General features: G+C 36.4%; 2 protein-coding genes across 2 annotated transcripts; both read right to left on the bottom strand.

Annotated features, from left to right (window-relative positions):
• Nucleotides 1-635: 635 nt before the first annotated feature.
• LOC129003661 (uncharacterized protein MAL13P1.304-like) lies at nt 636-2,846 on the bottom strand. Its single transcript, XM_054431959.1, has 2 exons — nt 2,393-2,846; nt 636-1,678 (listed from the first exon to the last, which is right to left on the bottom strand). The coding sequence occupies exons 1-2, from the start codon at nt 2,844-2,846 to the stop codon at nt 636-638; spliced, it is 1,497 nt and encodes a 498-aa protein (XP_054287934.1).
• Nucleotides 2,847-5,930: 3,084 nt separating this feature from the next.
• On the bottom strand, nt 5,931-17,152 carry LOC129003110 (uncharacterized). Its single transcript, XM_054431347.1, has 3 exons — nt 16,755-17,152; nt 12,014-12,198; nt 5,931-6,440 (listed from the first exon to the last, which is right to left on the bottom strand). Exons 1-3 carry the CDS (start codon nt 16,997-16,999, stop codon nt 6,232-6,234), a joined length of 639 nt encoding a protein of 212 aa, XP_054287322.1. The 5' UTR covers nt 17,000-17,152; the 3' UTR covers nt 5,931-6,231.
• Nucleotides 17,153-17,715: the final 563 nt, after the last annotated feature.

Here is a 17,715-nt window from a genome sequence, read left to right as displayed (position 1 = left end):
TTCATCATTAAAATATTCATTATTTGGCCTATGGCTATCATTAATTATTAAGTGACATATTTGTCCCTCTTGGTTGCACATACAAAACTTCAAAGTAACATTGTGATTATTTATCTGCATATCTATTTCATTTGTGTTGAAATTCAGATCCATTTTAAGATTAGACAAAACATCTACTCCTAGTATTATAGGTTTTATTAGATTTGGTACAATAAGATATTCCAGTGGCAAGGTGTGTTCTGCAATTGTAGTGGGAACGTAAATGATTCGAGAGACTCTTTTAGATCGCTCATTTGTAGCAGTTTTGATTACTGTGTTATTAACTGGAAATTCTTCAAATGGTGAAATTTTGGATTTGTTTTCACTGAACCAGGATTCTGATATACAAGTTATTGATGAACCAGTGTCGACTAATGCGTTTACTCTAATATTATTAAGTTTGATGCTAATTTCTGGGCAACTTATTTGAGTGAAATTTGGAGATTGATTATTTTCTGAATCATTTTCTAATAAGAAGTTCTTATCGCACATTATACTTTGGGATTGAAGATGATTTATTTCATTACCGAGAATTTCATAAATAGGCGCTGTAATTTTAGAGTTAACTAATGATAATTGACCCTCTCGGTTGTCGCTTACAGCGCCGAACCGTTTTCCTGTATATTTGGTGCAGGATGAGTTTGTGGCTCGTAACTGTGTGATGATTGGTTGTTTGGAGGAGCACTTGGCACGTAGTTATTTTGTCTTATTACTGCGCAGAGCTGAGCTTGTTCTTGGGTTGGGTGGTTTCTGTAGGTCCGTTGGTTGTTGTCACCGTTACGTGGAGGATATCTGTCTCGTTGATATGGTTTGTTTTCATGGTTTCGGTCGTAAGTAGGATGATTGTAGTTAGGACGGTAATTTTGATGATTTGGATAATTTCTGTGTTGGTGATTGTTGTTGTATGAATTGTTGTGATATGAAGTTATCTTGGGTTGGTACGCTCTCTGATTCTCGTAGCGGCCGTTTTGATGATAGGTGTGTGGTTGTTGATTTGGAGTTGTCGGTCGGTTATTGGATGAGCTGTTGTGATTCTGGTTGTTGGTGCGTGTCTTCTTTGGTCCGTCTTTGAGGTCTTCACGTTGTAGAAGTCTTTCTAATGCACGTACGGTGGTGATGTTTTGTACATTGATGCAGTCTTGTATGATGGAGTCAAATCTCTCTGCCATCAGTGTCACAATTTCTTCTTCGGTTAGGCAAGGGCTCATAGATTGGAGTGAAATTACACGTTCTGTAAGGTATTCACTGCGGCTGAGGGTACCATTTGACCGGTATTTTTCTGATTCGATTTTGGCTCTTAAGCTGCGTTGTACTTCTCTTGACCAGTATTTAGCTTCGAATTCGTTGGAAAATTGTTCCCAGGAACTTAAGTCAGTCTTTACAAGTTGTAGCCATCTTGAGGCGGGACCTTCGAATGAAGTTTCTAGCAGGTCTTTGAGATATTCAATCGGGTCATAATTACTGTTTCGCTCAAGTCCTCTGTCGTAATATCTTTTCAATTTATTACGATATTCTTTTGGGTTGCCACTTCGGCCGTTGAATTTTGGTATTTGTCGGTCTTTCTCTTCATTTCCATTGCATATAATTTTGATTGGGCCTTGGAAGTTTTCAAATGTTTTGCTCTGTTTGAGGGTTTCCACTTCTTGTTCACATTTTATTAGATTGTGATTTAAATTTTGTATTTCAGCTTGCTGAGATTCTAAAGTTTTGTTTTGGATGGTGAGTTTTGGGAGAATTTCGTTTTGTATGATGGCCAAATTAGCTTTGGAATTTTGTTCGGATTCTTGCCTGGTTCGATGAGAAAGTTCTTCAATTTTTTGGTCAAAATTCTGTTCATGCATTACCAATTGTGTTTTGACAGCAGATAGGATGTCATTTTGTCTCTGTTGATTTTTATTATCAGATATTGATTGTTGTTGTGTAAGATTATCAATGACGAATTGTCGCATTTGATCTTGTGATTCATCAATTTTTTGTGTGAGTTTTTCATTAAGTTTAATAATTTCTTCAGCTTGTGTTGTCTGAGTGATCTTAATTGAGTTAATTTCGACCTGGAATTTACTTTGACTTTCACGATTTTCTAAAATATGAGTTTCTAGTGCATTTCGGCAAGCTTGAATTTCTAGGCTATTAGCATCAATTTTATCATTGAAGCTTTGAGTGAGTTCAACTTTTAATTTATTAAGTTTGCTGTTGATTTTATTATTAATTTCTGCTTTAATTTCCGTATTTGATTCGTCAATTTTGTTGCTCAATTTAGTATCTAGTTTAGTCATGAGAGCAATTAAAGTATTAATATCTGATGGTGCAATTGGTGCTGACGTGACAGTAGTATTTGTTGTCGCTGTTTCACCGACAGTGACGCTAGGATTGTCAAGTCGTTGCCGTGTTGGTAGGTCTAGGTGACGTTCGTCGTCGTCGGCTATATTCGGTAACGATCGGCTGTGTTCGGGTGCGGGTGTCTGAGTTATTGATCCGCTAATGTGACCTTGGCTATCACCTGGCATTTTGGAAACATTCAGACTTTGTTTACTAGACAGTTCAGTGGCAACATTTGCAAACAGACTTGTAGGAATGGGAATACTATTGTCTGATTGGTCCATGGACTCGTTGTTTTCTTCCTCTGTGTGTTCTGATGTCTGTTGTGGATGTGTTTTTTGTTCTGTGTCCGTGCATGTGATGTCATCAAGATGGCGACGTTCTTCTTCAATCTCGCTCTCGCTGTCAGTTTGAGTGTTGTATTCGTAATTCGGATTTAGGTTAGAATTTTTCCGGTTGGGTCTTAAATTATATCCTTTCTCGGCCATGATTAATTATTGTACTAATTATGCAAATTGTGCGTGATTAATTAATGTTTTGTATAACGGCTTTGTGTTGTTATTGGGGTTAGGGAATGTTAATTACGGGACGTACAGTACAATAGGCTATGGGTTCTTACGATCTAGTACAACTTAAGGTTAACTTAGCTTAAATCGAAAATTGCAATATTTTATGACTACCGTAATATATCATTCGAAAGCCGACACGTTGGGTCGCCAAATTTGCTACACACCATAAAGCTTTCTATAGGCTATTCATTAACTTAGGCCTACAAAATTCCTTTGGCTACTAAGTTAGCCCACATTGAACTGAAAGTCATTTTTATTTCTTAATAAAGATAATTCCTAATTTGTGTTTTGTTTCTGTCTAATAAGGTAAGTCTTTGTCTTAATCTTATAATTATGAATTATTTTAAGAATAAATAGATTTGGTAAGTTACAATATAAAATTTATTAATGAAATACAAATATAAGATATAAGTTATTGGTTGAATTTAGTTACAGGGTAAGTTAACAATGGTAAATTTTCAAAATGGTGGGGGTTCCAAAGTGGATCAAAAGATTCTAGGCTTATATTGGGCTGGTTTCTTCTAAAGTACACTAATTAATATTTAAATAGGCTATGAGCTCTTAATCCAGGGAGGGGTGGTCGTGCCGGTTCGAATGATATATTAGGCTTCTTTAAAATGCAAATAATTTAATTTAGTTATTGTTCTGAAATAAGTTAAGCTAGGTCCATGATGCTATTGATATAGGCCTAATAATGTTAAATGTCCAAAGAAAGATTCCAAATGGTTTCACTGAATTTAATGAAATAAAATAGAATTTGAAGATTAAATTTTGAATAAAAGTTCAATTTGATATATGTATATATCTTGATGAGTTGAGTTAATTGGGCCTAGTAGGCTATACTGATTAAATGTCCAATGAAGATTAAATTTGTCCTTAGTTAAATAAGATGGATGATGGTTACCAAATTTGGAGTGTCTGTCTTCTTATAAATTGGTAGGCTACTCTTCGATGCACTTGTCCAATACTTTTGGATGATGAGAAATTTAAATTTAGGTTTTACTTTGGGATTATGAATTTTAGTTTAAATTAAACACAATTTCCAATAGAATGATGTTCACACTGTGAAGAGTTGGCAGGATCTGGGCAGAGGCAATGGTAGAAGCTCAGGAAGTCCATGTCCATTGTTGAAGTGATGTACAGCTGGTTAATTTACATGAATGACACTTGCCACAGTAATTTTGATTTTCTTTGGATAATTTTGAAAATTGATACTATATTTAAGATTTTATTACTATATTGCAATTTTCTTACAATTATATCTTATTCTAAATAAATGATTATTGTTGGTTTTTGATGAGTACTTAATAGGTATGGAGAGAATTTGCATAAATATTTTATTGTAACATGAAATAGGATGATGTTTCTGTGGGGTGATGGGATATTATATAACATTGAACAAAATTTGATAAAATAACACATTAACAAGGAGAAACATATTAAATAACTGATAATACATTATCAGGGGCATTAACAGACATTATGAGAGAAAATATACAAAATAATAGAGAAATTAATGTTAATGATGAATGAATGACATGTAATATTACAAGGAGGGTCTTTTGGCCCTAAACCAGAAATGATAAATTAGTCACAAATAGACAAACGCATGGCCAGGTAGCTGCTGAGAGACTGAGAAAATATACTTAAGGTATCTGCAATCCTAAAATGCTATGGGAAGAGAGGGAAACAGGTTCCCGACCTAGGAAGGGGTGAAGGAAGTAGAAAAGGCGAGCAGTGTGGAGTGTGGGAACTGGAAACAGTTTGTAGCAGTTAGAATAATGTATCTGCAATACTGAAATGCTATGAGAAAGGATGGAAACATGTCCACGACACAGGAAATGGTGAAAGAATTAGTTAAGGCTGGCAGTGCGGAGTGTGGGGAATGGATTCAAGTATCTGCAATACTAAGACTGCTTTCAGGGTAAACTCATGATTTTCCCCAGGTACTTTTTATTATTGTTTGTAATATTATAACTTGCTCGTGTTCTGCAAAAACTAAAAAACTATTCTATGTAATAAAAGAAGATTATTGGTTATTTTCCTAGTTTTTCATTGGGATCCAATTGTACATTCTTTATCCGAGGTGCCATCCCCCCCCCCCCCCCTAAGGTCAGGAGCACAAATCTCCCCCAAATAATACTGCCCCTTTACAAATCCTACCTAAATTAGCTACCTGCCCCTTTCCATACTAAAACAAAAATTTCAAGATTTTCTAAAATAAAAATTAAATACTGCTCAATAGATAGTTGGTAAAAATTGATTATTGGTACAATATAACATTCACAAATTTGGATTTTCCCAAAAAATTTGGATAATTTTGAATTGATAAAATGGCTATGCTGTAATAGAGAATTAAGGAGGGTCTTTTGGCCCTAAACCAGAAATGATAAATTAGTCACAAATAGACAAACGCATGGCCAGGTAGCTGCTGAGAGACTGAGAAAATATACTTTTTCAGTTTTAATTTTAAGACAAACTCACCTTTATTGTTTTAGAATATTTCATCATATAACCACGTATAAACAATCATTCGTATGACCAAACTTAGTGTTCGTACTAGGCGTATGAGTAAGTTTTTCCTCATTGTGTCTGGCACTACCAACTGAGCCGACTCACTTAAATTCGAGAAAGACCGAATAGTACCAAGGCAACTAAATAAACAGTGTTGCCTTGATAGTACTGTGTAAGTAATAAAAAATCGTGAAGTAGGAAAGTGATTATGAAAAATAAAGTGTACAACAATGGACCTTTATACACTTCATAAAGAATATACTTCAACAGAAAAAATTAACTTCATAACATACTCTAGAACACCATTGCTTGACTATATCTCGGAATTATTGGACTCGCTACGTATATATTTCATATTCACATAGCCTTAGCCTATTTTACTGCTAAAGCAAGCTTATGAAATTTTTTGCACAAAAATATTTTTTACTGTAAAGTATGCCTATATTGGTTAAAAAAACGCAGTGAAACAAACATTTTTTTGTTTGATTTATTTATTTAATATCAAAAATAAGGCTAGTTTCAAAGACTGTCCAGTCTAGTAAAAATATAAAAATATCAATCAAGACCCTTATTTGTTTGAGTACTCTATTTCTTATTTTAAAGCAAGACCTAATTAATAAGGGTTTCAGGATACAAACCTAAAAAGTTATGTTCAATTTTCCAGCACACTGGTAGTTTCACGAGATCATAAAAAAACATATGCAGTTTCAAAAAACTTACGGGCCTAAGTGTAACACACTGCAAATGTATTCTATTTGCCAACAGCCTTCTTTGTTCACATAGAAGATATTTAATTCATGTCTTGCCAGAGTCGTTCATATTCAGAGATAAAAGCAGCTACAATCTGACGCTGGGACGTGATTATCAGGTTGTCCCAGTTTCCACACAAGGCTTGCATTGTCCAGTTGAGAGACCCAGTCATCAGGAGTCTTTTGTCAATGATGACAAACTTGTGATGCATCAACGTCGTGCATTTACGTCTGAATCTGACTGGGATACCTAAAACACATCAATAACTTACTTGTACGAATTTCCTATATAGGGAATAAGCTATTACCGGAGGTCTCAAGGCCTGGGTCCGGGACCGATTTACTTTTTCAAGTTGAGGTCCCCAGAGGTAAACCTCAAATCATGAAATTAACCTTAACACTAATACCAAAACCCTGGCCTGTGAGGCCACGGGGGAAATTTCACTATCTAACGTTTGGCAAACACTGGTTCACTGTGGTGGGCGAGCAGCCCAATTTCAGATGGTACATTTTTTACCTTCCCCCGACCCTTAAAGTCCGGAAGCACTGCCACGTGTTTAGTTTGAGTGAGGCGCTTGACCTTGACGTATTGATTTTGAAAAACTTAATAGAACTAACAGACCGGGGGTTTTGGTAAACATCAGCCTGGGTAGGGTTTCATTATTAGTGTTAAAATAATAGAAACAAAATTTGCTCGACGCTAGCACCCAGTGTCACCGTACATGAACTAGACAAAATACAATCTTCAACATTTACAATGGGATGAGAAGTCTACTTGTGGTTGGTTAGTCTATGTTACTATTCAAGGTAACTAAACATTTTTTACGTCAAATTGAAGCTAAAATAACTAAGTTTTGTTTCCTGTGTAACAAGGGAGGAAACATTTACCTTGGCATGCGCAAAACAGGTGGGTGGTGGTAGTCTATCTATGTCTATAAAAGAGAAAGTATGTATGTATATACCCTATGGACTCCAAAACCGCTCAACAGATTGTAATGAAACTTTCAGGCATTATTCAAGGATGGTTTTTGTCAAGTTTGGAACAGATCCGTCAAAAGGGCTCCGCCACAGAGGGTTTTAAGGGGTCCAATGTCACCCTTTTGAAACCACAATGTTTACAAATAAATATAATTTAAGAGCAGATGTTTACATTCACCATCTGTTTTAAACTTTTGAATAATCACAACATTCTGTATTAGTCATGATTTGAAATAGTGCAACACTGTTACCACAGAATGCAGCACAGAAAAGAAAACTATTTTATTTTGCATAAGTCCAGTCCAAATATAATACACCCCAATCACAGCACACCTGTGCACTCAGCAACGTTTAAATTTAAATGCTCCGCAATATCCGCAACAGACAGCCGTATGTTGCGTGCTAACGTGTTGGTACGCCTAAAATCCAGGGCCGGATCTAGCATTTTGGCGCCCCTAGGCCCAAATAATTTTCCGCCCCCTAGTCTGGTCACAGTTAGGCCTACTTTCCTTCAAACCTTTATTAAAAACTATATCATGCCCATAGGCCTAAGTTAATTGCTTGAATACCACTCCTCGTCGGAATTTTATCATTGCAAGTTTTTTGAAGAATTGACTTGTTTAGCCTTAACAAAATGCCGTCTGAAACACCTTTAGCAATTTTATGCTTTAAGTAAATGCTCACGTTTGTGGGACTGAAACAAAAAAAAAAACTCAACCGACCGAGCATTCCTGCAAAAAACATGGCCATTGATTCCAATTTCAGGTCCAAAAACATGAACTCCATACAGTACGTGATACCATAGATTAAACATACTCTTTTAGTAGATTTGTCATCATTATGGATTAGCTGAAAACAATTCTTGTTATTTAAACCTAGTTTATCCAAAATGAAACGATCTAATCATAAACAATAGATCGCCTCCTGGTTATATTACAAGAAATTGAGACACACATAGAACTAACCCTAAAATAATAGAAACAAAATTACGTCAAAACTAACGTCCAGTGTCACCAACATGAACTAGACATGAAAAAACTTTTGAATTAACAATGTGATAAGAAGTCTACTTGAGTTATATTTAATCTATGGTGGTACTGCATCTAGGTTAAATTTCCAAAGCAAAACAGAGCAATATTCCGGCCAACCATACCGATCCTTAGGTCTGAGGATAAGATGACAGCATTAATGGTGCTTTGGAGGGTATTGATTTTTTCTAAAACCTATTGCAAACTGAGATTAATATTTTTTCGTTGATTGTAAAGATACATTCATGGTTTTTTTTTTTTTTTATTCAACACATCGTATTATATATTTTAACTTGATACTGCAGATTGATGTTAACTACAAATGTTGTACTCCAAAACCGCTCAACAGATTGTAATGAAACTTTCAGGCATTATTCAAGGATGGTTTTTGTCAAGTTTGGAACAGATCCGTCAAAAGGGCTCCGCCACAGAGGGACGTTTATTTATCCTACAATTTATCCTACACATTTTTTATGTAATCTGCTTGGTTTCACGATTGACCCCAAACTGACATGGTCTGAGCATATTGAAGTTGTATGCAGAAGGTTATCGAGAGTTGTGTGTCTGCTAAGAAAGCTGTCTAAGCTGGTAACACCACAATACCTACTGGTCGTCTATCACGCCCTCTTCCATAGCGTGCTAAGCTACGGGCTGCTGCTTTGGGGGCATGCACCTAACTGCCATGAAGTTCTTCTAGAGCAAAAGAAGGCTATCAGGATAATAACGTTTAGAAAACGATTGGACCACTGCAAGCCTCTTTTTATAGAAACCAAAATTTTAACAGTTTACAGCCACTTTGTTCTCCTATGTGCATCATATGTAAAAAACAACATTCAAAATTTTCCGACCAGAAATACAGTCCATACGTACAGAACAAGACATAATCAGGAAATAGACCTTCCCTTTTGCAGGCTCTCTAAAACTAAAAATGCTTTCCCGACCATAGCGCTCTATTTAGCACGAGTTCTATTTAGCATTGTAATAGCATCACATCCTTTTCCTATGAAATAAGCAAAAGACCAAGTGACAGTGAGTTTAGAAAGAGGGGGTCAAAAAACTTTTGGACAGTGAAATATCCTTACAAAAAATTCCTAAAATAGGTAGCTTACAGCGTCATTAAAATCATTTAGGCCTAAATAATCATAAGTACAGAAAGTGATGTAACCCTAAAAATAAATTATGAGTTTAGTTTACCCAAAAATGTAGGATAAAACCAATAATTTATGATGTTGACTGTTTAACACGTTCAGTACGTGGGGCGGGAATTTTCGCCCCGCGGTACCAGCGCCACTGGTGCAAAAAAGCAGTGGTGGTGGGAAATCACATCCTTCACCAATTAATGCCAACAACTTTGCTTCAATGTGAGCTCAGCCATTGCCGGGGATCGTTGTAATTATTATTGCCAGCCTGTAGCGTAGAATACGAGCTTTATTTTGGTGTAGGTTGGTACTAAACCGACCCGCAAAATCCCGTCTGGCAATGTTTTTGTCCCGTTTTCGGGGATTTTCTCTATTCGAGCCATATTACAAAGACTCTGGTTATTGATCCAGGCAGTGCTACTACCTTTGGGTGTTTCAGAGAACTACGCCCACTTTCGGGGTAACGCAGAACAATCACCACTGCTTTTTTGTGATTCGTCTTACTAGTCTTACTGAGATATTTCAATGCCAAGAGCGATCGCTGATTCAGTTAGCGTGCCGGGGCTCCGCAGTTTAGGAGCGCCTGTATAAAGGTTTTCAGCAGTGAACGTGTTAAGAGTTTTAAATGTTTACAATAACATCTCAAATGAAAACATTATTTTTTATTTGAACTTTAACGTAGGCTACCCTTATAAAGATGAATGTGTTTGTAAGTCAAAGTTCAACTTATTTTTTATATTTGCTTGATGGATTGCCTTATTACTTTACTATGCGAGTAATGTTGTAAACCCAATAGTTGTTAATTGTTATTGCCAGATAACAACGATAAGCTAGATCTCATGCAGGACCGAGAAGGATGGCGAGTGGCTGTTGGCGAGGCCAAAAACCTTTTGGGGTTTGAGTGCCCACGTAGGTAAGGTGAGGTATTGTTGTTATATTGCAGATGCCCGTGTAACTGGTATTCATTTTATGATTTAAATCAATGTCGACATGGAGGAGGGGGGAGGCACAAAACTACCTTTTGAGACCACAGCGCATCACATACTAACCAGTATTTTAAATCCACACAACCAAAAAATAATCCCGCTTACTGGGTCGAGAAATCCCATTTCGATCCCGCTTTTGAATAATAAAAGATCCTGTTTCATCCCGCATGTTTTTGTTAAACAATCCCGAGTGTTATTTTCATCATGTTTAAATAGTTGTTCAAATATTACTATTTTATTTTGATTGGAAACCTGTAAAAAAAAATAAGAAAATCAGGTATGAGAGCCTAAAATGCTGCTATACGGTAGGCCTACTTGACATCCTCTTTCAATCACTGGCATATATGCGACGGCTAGTCACATTAAAACAGACTGCCGACGCATATTTGCGTCGGGGTTCTAATGTTATTAAAATGCTTATATCTTTGTAACGGACTATTTGAAGGGACTGAATTCCCTGCAGTGGTCTACAGAGATGTCTGACGTACAACTGCGTCGCTTGGTCTGTGGATATGATGATTGGTGACGTCATATAATAGTTGGAAAAACTGGTCTTTATTTTTCTGCATCACTGTATGTATGTATGCAGTATGCATGCTGCATAATCCTATGTAGCTTTTATATTTGTTCAGTTATAAACTGTTCTTGAACAATCTGTTTATTTTTTTACTTACTTTCACCCTATACCACAAAAAATGGACTGTCGCATATATGCGACGTTTAGTCTATTTCAATAAAACTATGATAATTTTCACTAATGTCTTCGCTGTAGACCGGGCGTTGCAAATATGCGACATTACAGAAGGTTATTAAAAATACAAAAAAACAAGAATAATTTATTCAAAAACACGATTGTAGCGTATTACAATGTAAATGCTCACTGTTACGTTTTCGCCCGTGGTCTGTGTGTACTGTTATCCAAGTGACAGCCGGTCTATGTGTTAGATTCAAATGTATACCTCGGTCTGTGGCAAAGACCGCGGCGCCGCATATATGCGACGCTCAGTAGCGAACGTGTTAATGCAACGTAACAGAATATTCTATCCATCCTGAAATTGCCTACTCCTCTCGTCTTAATTGTGCAAGCAATGGATACGGTATTGCTTTAGCACTGAAGCAAATACATTAGACAACTAACTTAAATAACATTATAGCTAGTTACACCATGGGGGGCTACAGGAGTTTTCCTCAGCGAGGGGGGTGGGGGTAGTATCATGTTCCAAGTGTCAAAAAGGCAATCCCTCACAAAGAGGTTAATGTGTGCTTTAAAACATGATTATTGATTGTCTAAAATTTGGTATAATCTAAAAGAGTCAATAATAATTTAAAACATATTTGTCACTACAATCTGTTTAAAACCTTACATAGCAAGGTAAATTTTAAATTTAGTTTTTCTCAGAAAGAGCATGGCTTCCACGAGCATTACACATGATCCCTATCTTATACAGTACTGTCATAGGAAAATATTTAACATTGTAGAACTAACTACTACTGCTAAATAGCATTAGTTAATGAATAATTAACTGTTTACTTATCAGTGGGCTGGGTTAAATAACTATGTGCAAGTTCGATAAGTACCCAGGCTAAAATGAACTGGCTGAGATAATTTTGTTCCATGACTTTGGTTTTGTCATTGCATTGCATTTAACATTTTTACATTAATACATTACTTACATTAATAAACGTGCTTACCATTCTCGAAGAAACTGTGTACTTGGGACCCAGATCCGTTAGCCATATCTTCATCTGTTATTATTCTCACTTTGACTCCCCTCTTGTGAGCCTGGACAACAATTTGACTAAGATCGAACAATGTTATCAAGTATAGGCAGATATCCAGAGTTCTTTCTGTTTTTTCAAGGTAGTAAATCATACGCCTGAAAAGATGAAATAATGAGGAAAGTGTATGGAAATCAATTGAAGCCTAATACTGTATCAATTATTGCTAAACTAGACAGGAAAAAAATGTAGGCCTAATAATTGTGTGGAGTTTGTGTTGTAGCCTAATTGTGTTTAAGTTGAGAACCAACCTTTTGAACCTTAATGGCTGATAAATTAGATGTAATGGGTACAGTACCGCAGAGAAACTAAATTTCTAATTTCATCTAAATAAGTTACCCTATTTAAAAAATTCTATCCAAAAATCTGTGTTTCCATATTTGTACATTAGTAAAAAAAAGAAACCCTAATTTTCGCCTTCACAATAGATAAAACATACTCCCATAGTATATTTCGTAATTTTTTTCGTAATATATTTCGTAATATTTCGTAAGACGACACCACAATTGTGGAAGCTAGAAATAGTGCTGTTGAGTTGAACTTAGCTTTGAACCAATCTTTAAATGTTGCATCTACCTGGTTCCGGGCAAACTATTTCTTTCTAAATCAAGATAAAACCCAATCTATTGTTTTCAGTCTCCGAAACATTGAACATGAGGTAACAAGCGTAAAGCTTTTAGGCATTTACCTAGACTGTAAGCTGGATTGGAAGAGCCATATTGATTATGTTTGTAGCCGACTGGCTAGGGTTGTGCACTTGCTTCGTAAGTTAAGGTACTGTGTACCAAAAGAGTGGTTAAGGACTGCGTATGTGGCTTTTTTCCAGAGCATCATCACTTATGGACTGAGACTTTGGGGTGCCGCTCCTGGAGTCGAGAGAGTCCTACTTCTCAAAAAAAAGGCTATACGAATAGTAGCAGGGGCCAAGCGCCTGGATCACTGTGAGCCTATCTTTAAGGCTGAATCCCTCATGACGGTTTATAATCTGTTTATCTTCCAGACCCTCATCAAAACTTAGGAGGAGTTGGGCGCTCTCGAGCTCAGGAGTGACATCCACATACAATACTAGAAGTAAACAGGATTTAAATGTACCTTTTGTTAGGCTTAAGAAATTACAAAGTAATTATGACATTGTAAGCCTAAAACTATTCAATGTGTTATCTTGTTCAGCCCGGAACCTCCCAAGTAACCATTTCAAAAGGGGCGTGGAATGTCTCCTCCTGGCCAACCCACTGTATAGGCTAGTATTGACGATTTCTATAAACTAAAAAAAGAATATGTAAGTACTTTTTTTTTACTGATGTTTGCCGAGTGTGCTGTTTTGTTTTCTTTTTCATTCTTTGCATGGTGAGTTACAGGTCACATGTATGCATTTCCTTTTTATTATGATGTTGAAGGAATTTCTTTTTATTCATAGATCTATGTATATTTTATAATGTATTTTATAATGTAGAATTTGACGTTTTCCAATGACTTGTATATTGTAAGTTTTACAGGAAATAAATTGATCTTATGTCTTATTTCTTATCCTTGGTACTTTAAGAGCTGAAGCCAGTTTTATTGTTAGTGTTCTGTCCGGTGTACTGTAGAGGTTGTGTTTTGTTTAAAATTTGTTTCTTGTCATTAAAAACCTCGTTTAAGCAAATAAAACGATCTTGAATAAATCATAAACAACAACTCATTCTCTAGTTATGTAACCAAACAGTAAAGCACAAATCATGAAATTAACCCTAAAGCAATAGAAACAAAATGTTGTCGACACTAGCGATCAGTGTCACATGACATGAACTAGGCACGAAAAACGAGCTTCAAAATTTTTCAATGGGATGAGAAGTCTACTTGTGTTGGTTAGTGTATATCTTTCACTAAGACAAACCGCTAATAGCCTATTGCTATTTTTGTGTATGTTTGATTTTAAAATGTGATACCGTATTAATAAAATCTTTTTTTTTAAGTTTGAAACCCTTAGGGCCCTTTCACACGAGGCCACTGATAGCTGCCACTAGTGGTCGCCACCGGTTACCGCCCGGGCAAATGCAGTTGATGGTACAGGTTACTGACAAGCCACTCCACCAATAGCCACCATACAACTAGTAGAAAATAAACTAACAAGCAATGAACATTTCCTTCTGCTTGTTTTACCTACTAATCAAGAAAAGAAGGGGAAGACACAGGCATATGTTTCATGTTCGTTCAATGCTAACATCCAAGGACAATTGCATTTACTACACATTGGTTGACAAAAACAGTTTTTAAATTTTTTTGGATATCCCTAAATAACTGAACTTTTAAGTTATAAAAATCCTGTTTAATACATATTATATCTGCACTTTTTAAGTTTAAAAAAAAAACAGTTCAACACTAAATTACCACACAACTAGCACAAGAGTCCGTCTTTTCTGCACGTTAACTCTCTGTTTATTCCAAAATAGTTCAAGCAAGAGCTTCCGCGGTGGCGGCCACTAGTGGCTTCCTCTGAAGGCTCCCGTTTAATTTAATGCCCCACGACGATTTGCCGGCATTGCAGTTGCCGGGGGTTGCCAGCTAGCCAAGGCCGGATTTCCCAATAGGCACGAGCTCCCAGAGGGCGCACAGCCGAGGCGAAATATTTTTTTAATATCTAAAAATAAAAATAAATAGTCGTAGGTAGCTCTTAACATATTTTTGAGTTGGTTAAAAAAACAGGGCCTAAGGCTAAACAAGTCAATTCTTTCAAAAACTAGCGTTTACACTAATCGATGTCCTCACCTTGTTTTGAGAGGTACCTGAAATCATTATTTTCTTTGTTGAAGAATTATTAGGGACAACATTGTCTTCCGTTCTATGGTAGGGCTAGATTACTAGACACCACACCTGAAAAACTAGCTTAAGTAAAAACATTGTGGCAGGGCAGTTTCCTATAACTTAGGCCTACTAGACACCTCACCAAGATTACTAGACACACACGCCCAGATTAATAGACACCATTACTATAACTAACTTAGATACCATTAGGTAGATTAACCTAACCTAACCTAACCGTAATCTGGGCGTGGTGTCTAGCAATCTAGGTAAATGGTGGCTAGTAGGCTAAGTTAATCTGAATGTGGTGTCTAACTTAATAATCTAGGTAGCCTATGGTATCTAGTAGGCCTATATTGGGCTTGGTGTCTAATAATCTAGGTATGGTGTCTAGTAATGTTGGTAATGGTGACTAGTAATCTGTGTGTGGTGTCCATTAGGCTAATTTTGGTGAGATGTCTAGTAGGCCTATAGTAAACTGCCCTGTCACGATGTTTAACCCTCCGAGTGTCACGCGTCATAATAATGACGCACAACACACTTTGTGTAGGGTCACGCGTCACTTTTATGACGCACAAACATCGTTTACGGCGAAGGCTCTATGACTGACTGAATCGGATTGAACTGGATCGAGTTAGGTATCGTTCTTTCCGTAATATTCTAAGCTTTCTCCAGAGGTCTGTCTCTAAGCGCTATTCATTTTAGTTCCGAAAATATTGTAGCAGACAGCTGACGTGCGTGTATTTGTAAACAGCTAGGTTCCCCCGGACCGATGACTGATGTGTTTTATTACGTTTATCATTGTTTTAGTGTTAAAAATCAAAAGTAGTGATATACGTGGTGCATTATAAGAAGATTTAAGTGGTTTTGAAGTGCTGGTTGATGATCCTGAAGAAGTAGGTAGTGATATTGATGTAAATTATCAGCCAGATTCCTAGCTATGGTTAGGCTATGCATTCTTAGCTAAACGCTATGTACTGAAATCCGTTTTTCGCTCATAACTTATTTATTTGATAACTTACCTCGCTATATGATTATATATTTGTAATCCTCATTAAATTTAGAACAAAGTGGCTATTTTCAAATATTTATAGGCCTATAATTTATACAATTTCATTGAGCGCGAACTTATTTTTTTTTTGAAAATTTTCGAAATTATATTTTTTTTTTACCTAAAAATTTTTTTTTTGAAAAAATGTTCCTTATGTTTTATATATAATATTGAAGCCCATGATTTTCCAAACAAAATAGTATATAGAACATTAGAATTAACATTGTTTTAAGCTTCTCAGATCCGTTTTAATAAAACCTTGCAAAGGGGCCAAAAATAGGTGGACATTAAGGCCTAAACTATGGACACTCGGAGGGTTAAGCGAGTTTTTCAGGGGTGGTGTCTAGTAATCTAGGCGTGGTGTCTACAGGAAGTCATGGCAATCAAAGTCATTTGAGAAAGTTGTAGCCTAGTGTTGGTGTCGGCTGCACTTTACTTTAGGTCCTACACTCATTCGAATGAAAATATCGATTAGGCCTATTCGATTGTTTCATTCGATATATCGGTTAGTTAGGTTAGGTTAACCTTACCTAACTAACCATTCGATATATCGAATGAAACAATCGATTAATCGATACATCGATCGATATTTTCGTTCGAATGAGTGTAGGACCTAAAGTTAAGTGCAACCTTGGTGTCTAGGAACAGTTAAAAACATTTTATAGGACGTTTTAGGTGAGTTGGGGAAAGTGAATAATAACCCCTAAGGTTGGCCTATGTTTAGGTTAGACTAAACCAAACCTAGGTAAGTTATAGGCCTAAGTTAGGCCTAGGCTAATAAAGTTTTAAGTTAGGCCTAGTACCGGTAACCTACCTACTAACCTTAAATTGTAGTAAGAGCAATTTTCTAAATGACAAGTCTTTTTATTGATTAGTTCCTTCTTGAAATGGTCCCTACATGCTATTCCTTGGTTGCTGAAAAATAACACTTCATTCACCAAGTCATCATCGTCGTTTATATCTTCTTCCAGCCAATATTTCCTTGTGATGTATGCAGCAAGCGTAACACTCATACCACCAACAATAATGGGCACAACATTAGTAATAATATTTGGGAAGGAAAACATTATGAGCTAGCTTCATAACAAAGCCAAATTAACAACACTTGAAACAGAAGGCAGAATCAGAAGACTTTTGGTTTTAAAATGTAGAAAGTACAAAGTAGCCTTCGAAACTTCGAACTTAGAATACGAATAGACTAGGCTTAGGCCTAGGCCTAGGCTACTCAGGTAGGCACCAGTGTTTCCACACGACCAAAGAAATAATCCCGCTTACTGGGTCGAAAAATCCTGTTTTATCCCGCTTTTAAATTGTGAAAAATCCCGTTTTATCCCGCATGATTTTTCTGGTACAATACCTAGTATTATACTTGACGTATCATGTTTATAAAGTTGTTTAAACATCACTATTATATTTTGCTACAGTTTTTAATCAATTTGAGTTAGTTTTTCTCTAAAATTAAGTAGAAAAAAATAAAAATAGTCGTCACAGCCGAAAATCCCGTTTTATCCCGCATCCCGTTTTAATCCCGCTCAAGGTGTAAAAATCCCGTTTTCGGGATAATAATCCCGCGAATGGAAACACTGGTAGGCACTAGGCTAGTTTTTGTCTGTTTATTCATTTTCAGTTTTTTTTCTCCCTGTTCTGTTGCGTTCCAATTCCACCCATCCCCATAGAGAAAGGGACAGCCAACTCGCTGCAGTAATAAATCCTACTTTTTTTTAAACTGCAACGGTTACATTTGCGTCGCTCTTTGGAACAGATTGGATGGAACCGTTCCTGA

The sequence above is a fragment of the Macrosteles quadrilineatus genome, unplaced genomic scaffold (genome assembly GCF_028750875.1).
Source record: "Macrosteles quadrilineatus isolate MER2022 unplaced genomic scaffold, UCM_ALF_1.0 Scaffold_9__3_contigs__length_116548681, whole genome shotgun sequence".
Classification (NCBI taxonomy): Eukaryota; Metazoa; Arthropoda; class Insecta; order Hemiptera; family Cicadellidae; genus Macrosteles; species Macrosteles quadrilineatus.
This window is presented reverse-complemented; position numbering and strand designations above follow the sequence as displayed.

Bases quoted from the DNA above. Each gene is read 5' to 3' on its own strand.
- LOC129003661 (XM_054431959.1), bottom strand. From the start codon at position 2,846: ATGGCCGAGAAAGGATATAATTTAAGACCCAACCGGAAAAATTCTAAC. The intron at 1,679-2,392 runs GTGAAACAGCGA...GTGAACAAGAAG, and splicing joins CAATCCTAGCGTCACTGTCG to TGGAAACCCTCAAACAGAGC.
- LOC129003110 (XM_054431347.1), bottom strand. From the start codon at position 16,999: ATGTTTTCCTTCCCAAATATTATTACTAATGTTGTGCCCATTATTGTT. The intron at 12,199-16,754 runs GTTAGTAGGTAG...TCATCTTTTCAG, and splicing joins TGCTCTTACTACAATTTAAG to GCGTATGATTTACTACCTTG. The intron at 6,441-12,013 runs GTAAGCACGTTT...GATGTGTTTTAG, and splicing joins ACACAGTTTCTTCGAGAATG to GTATCCCAGTCAGATTCAGA.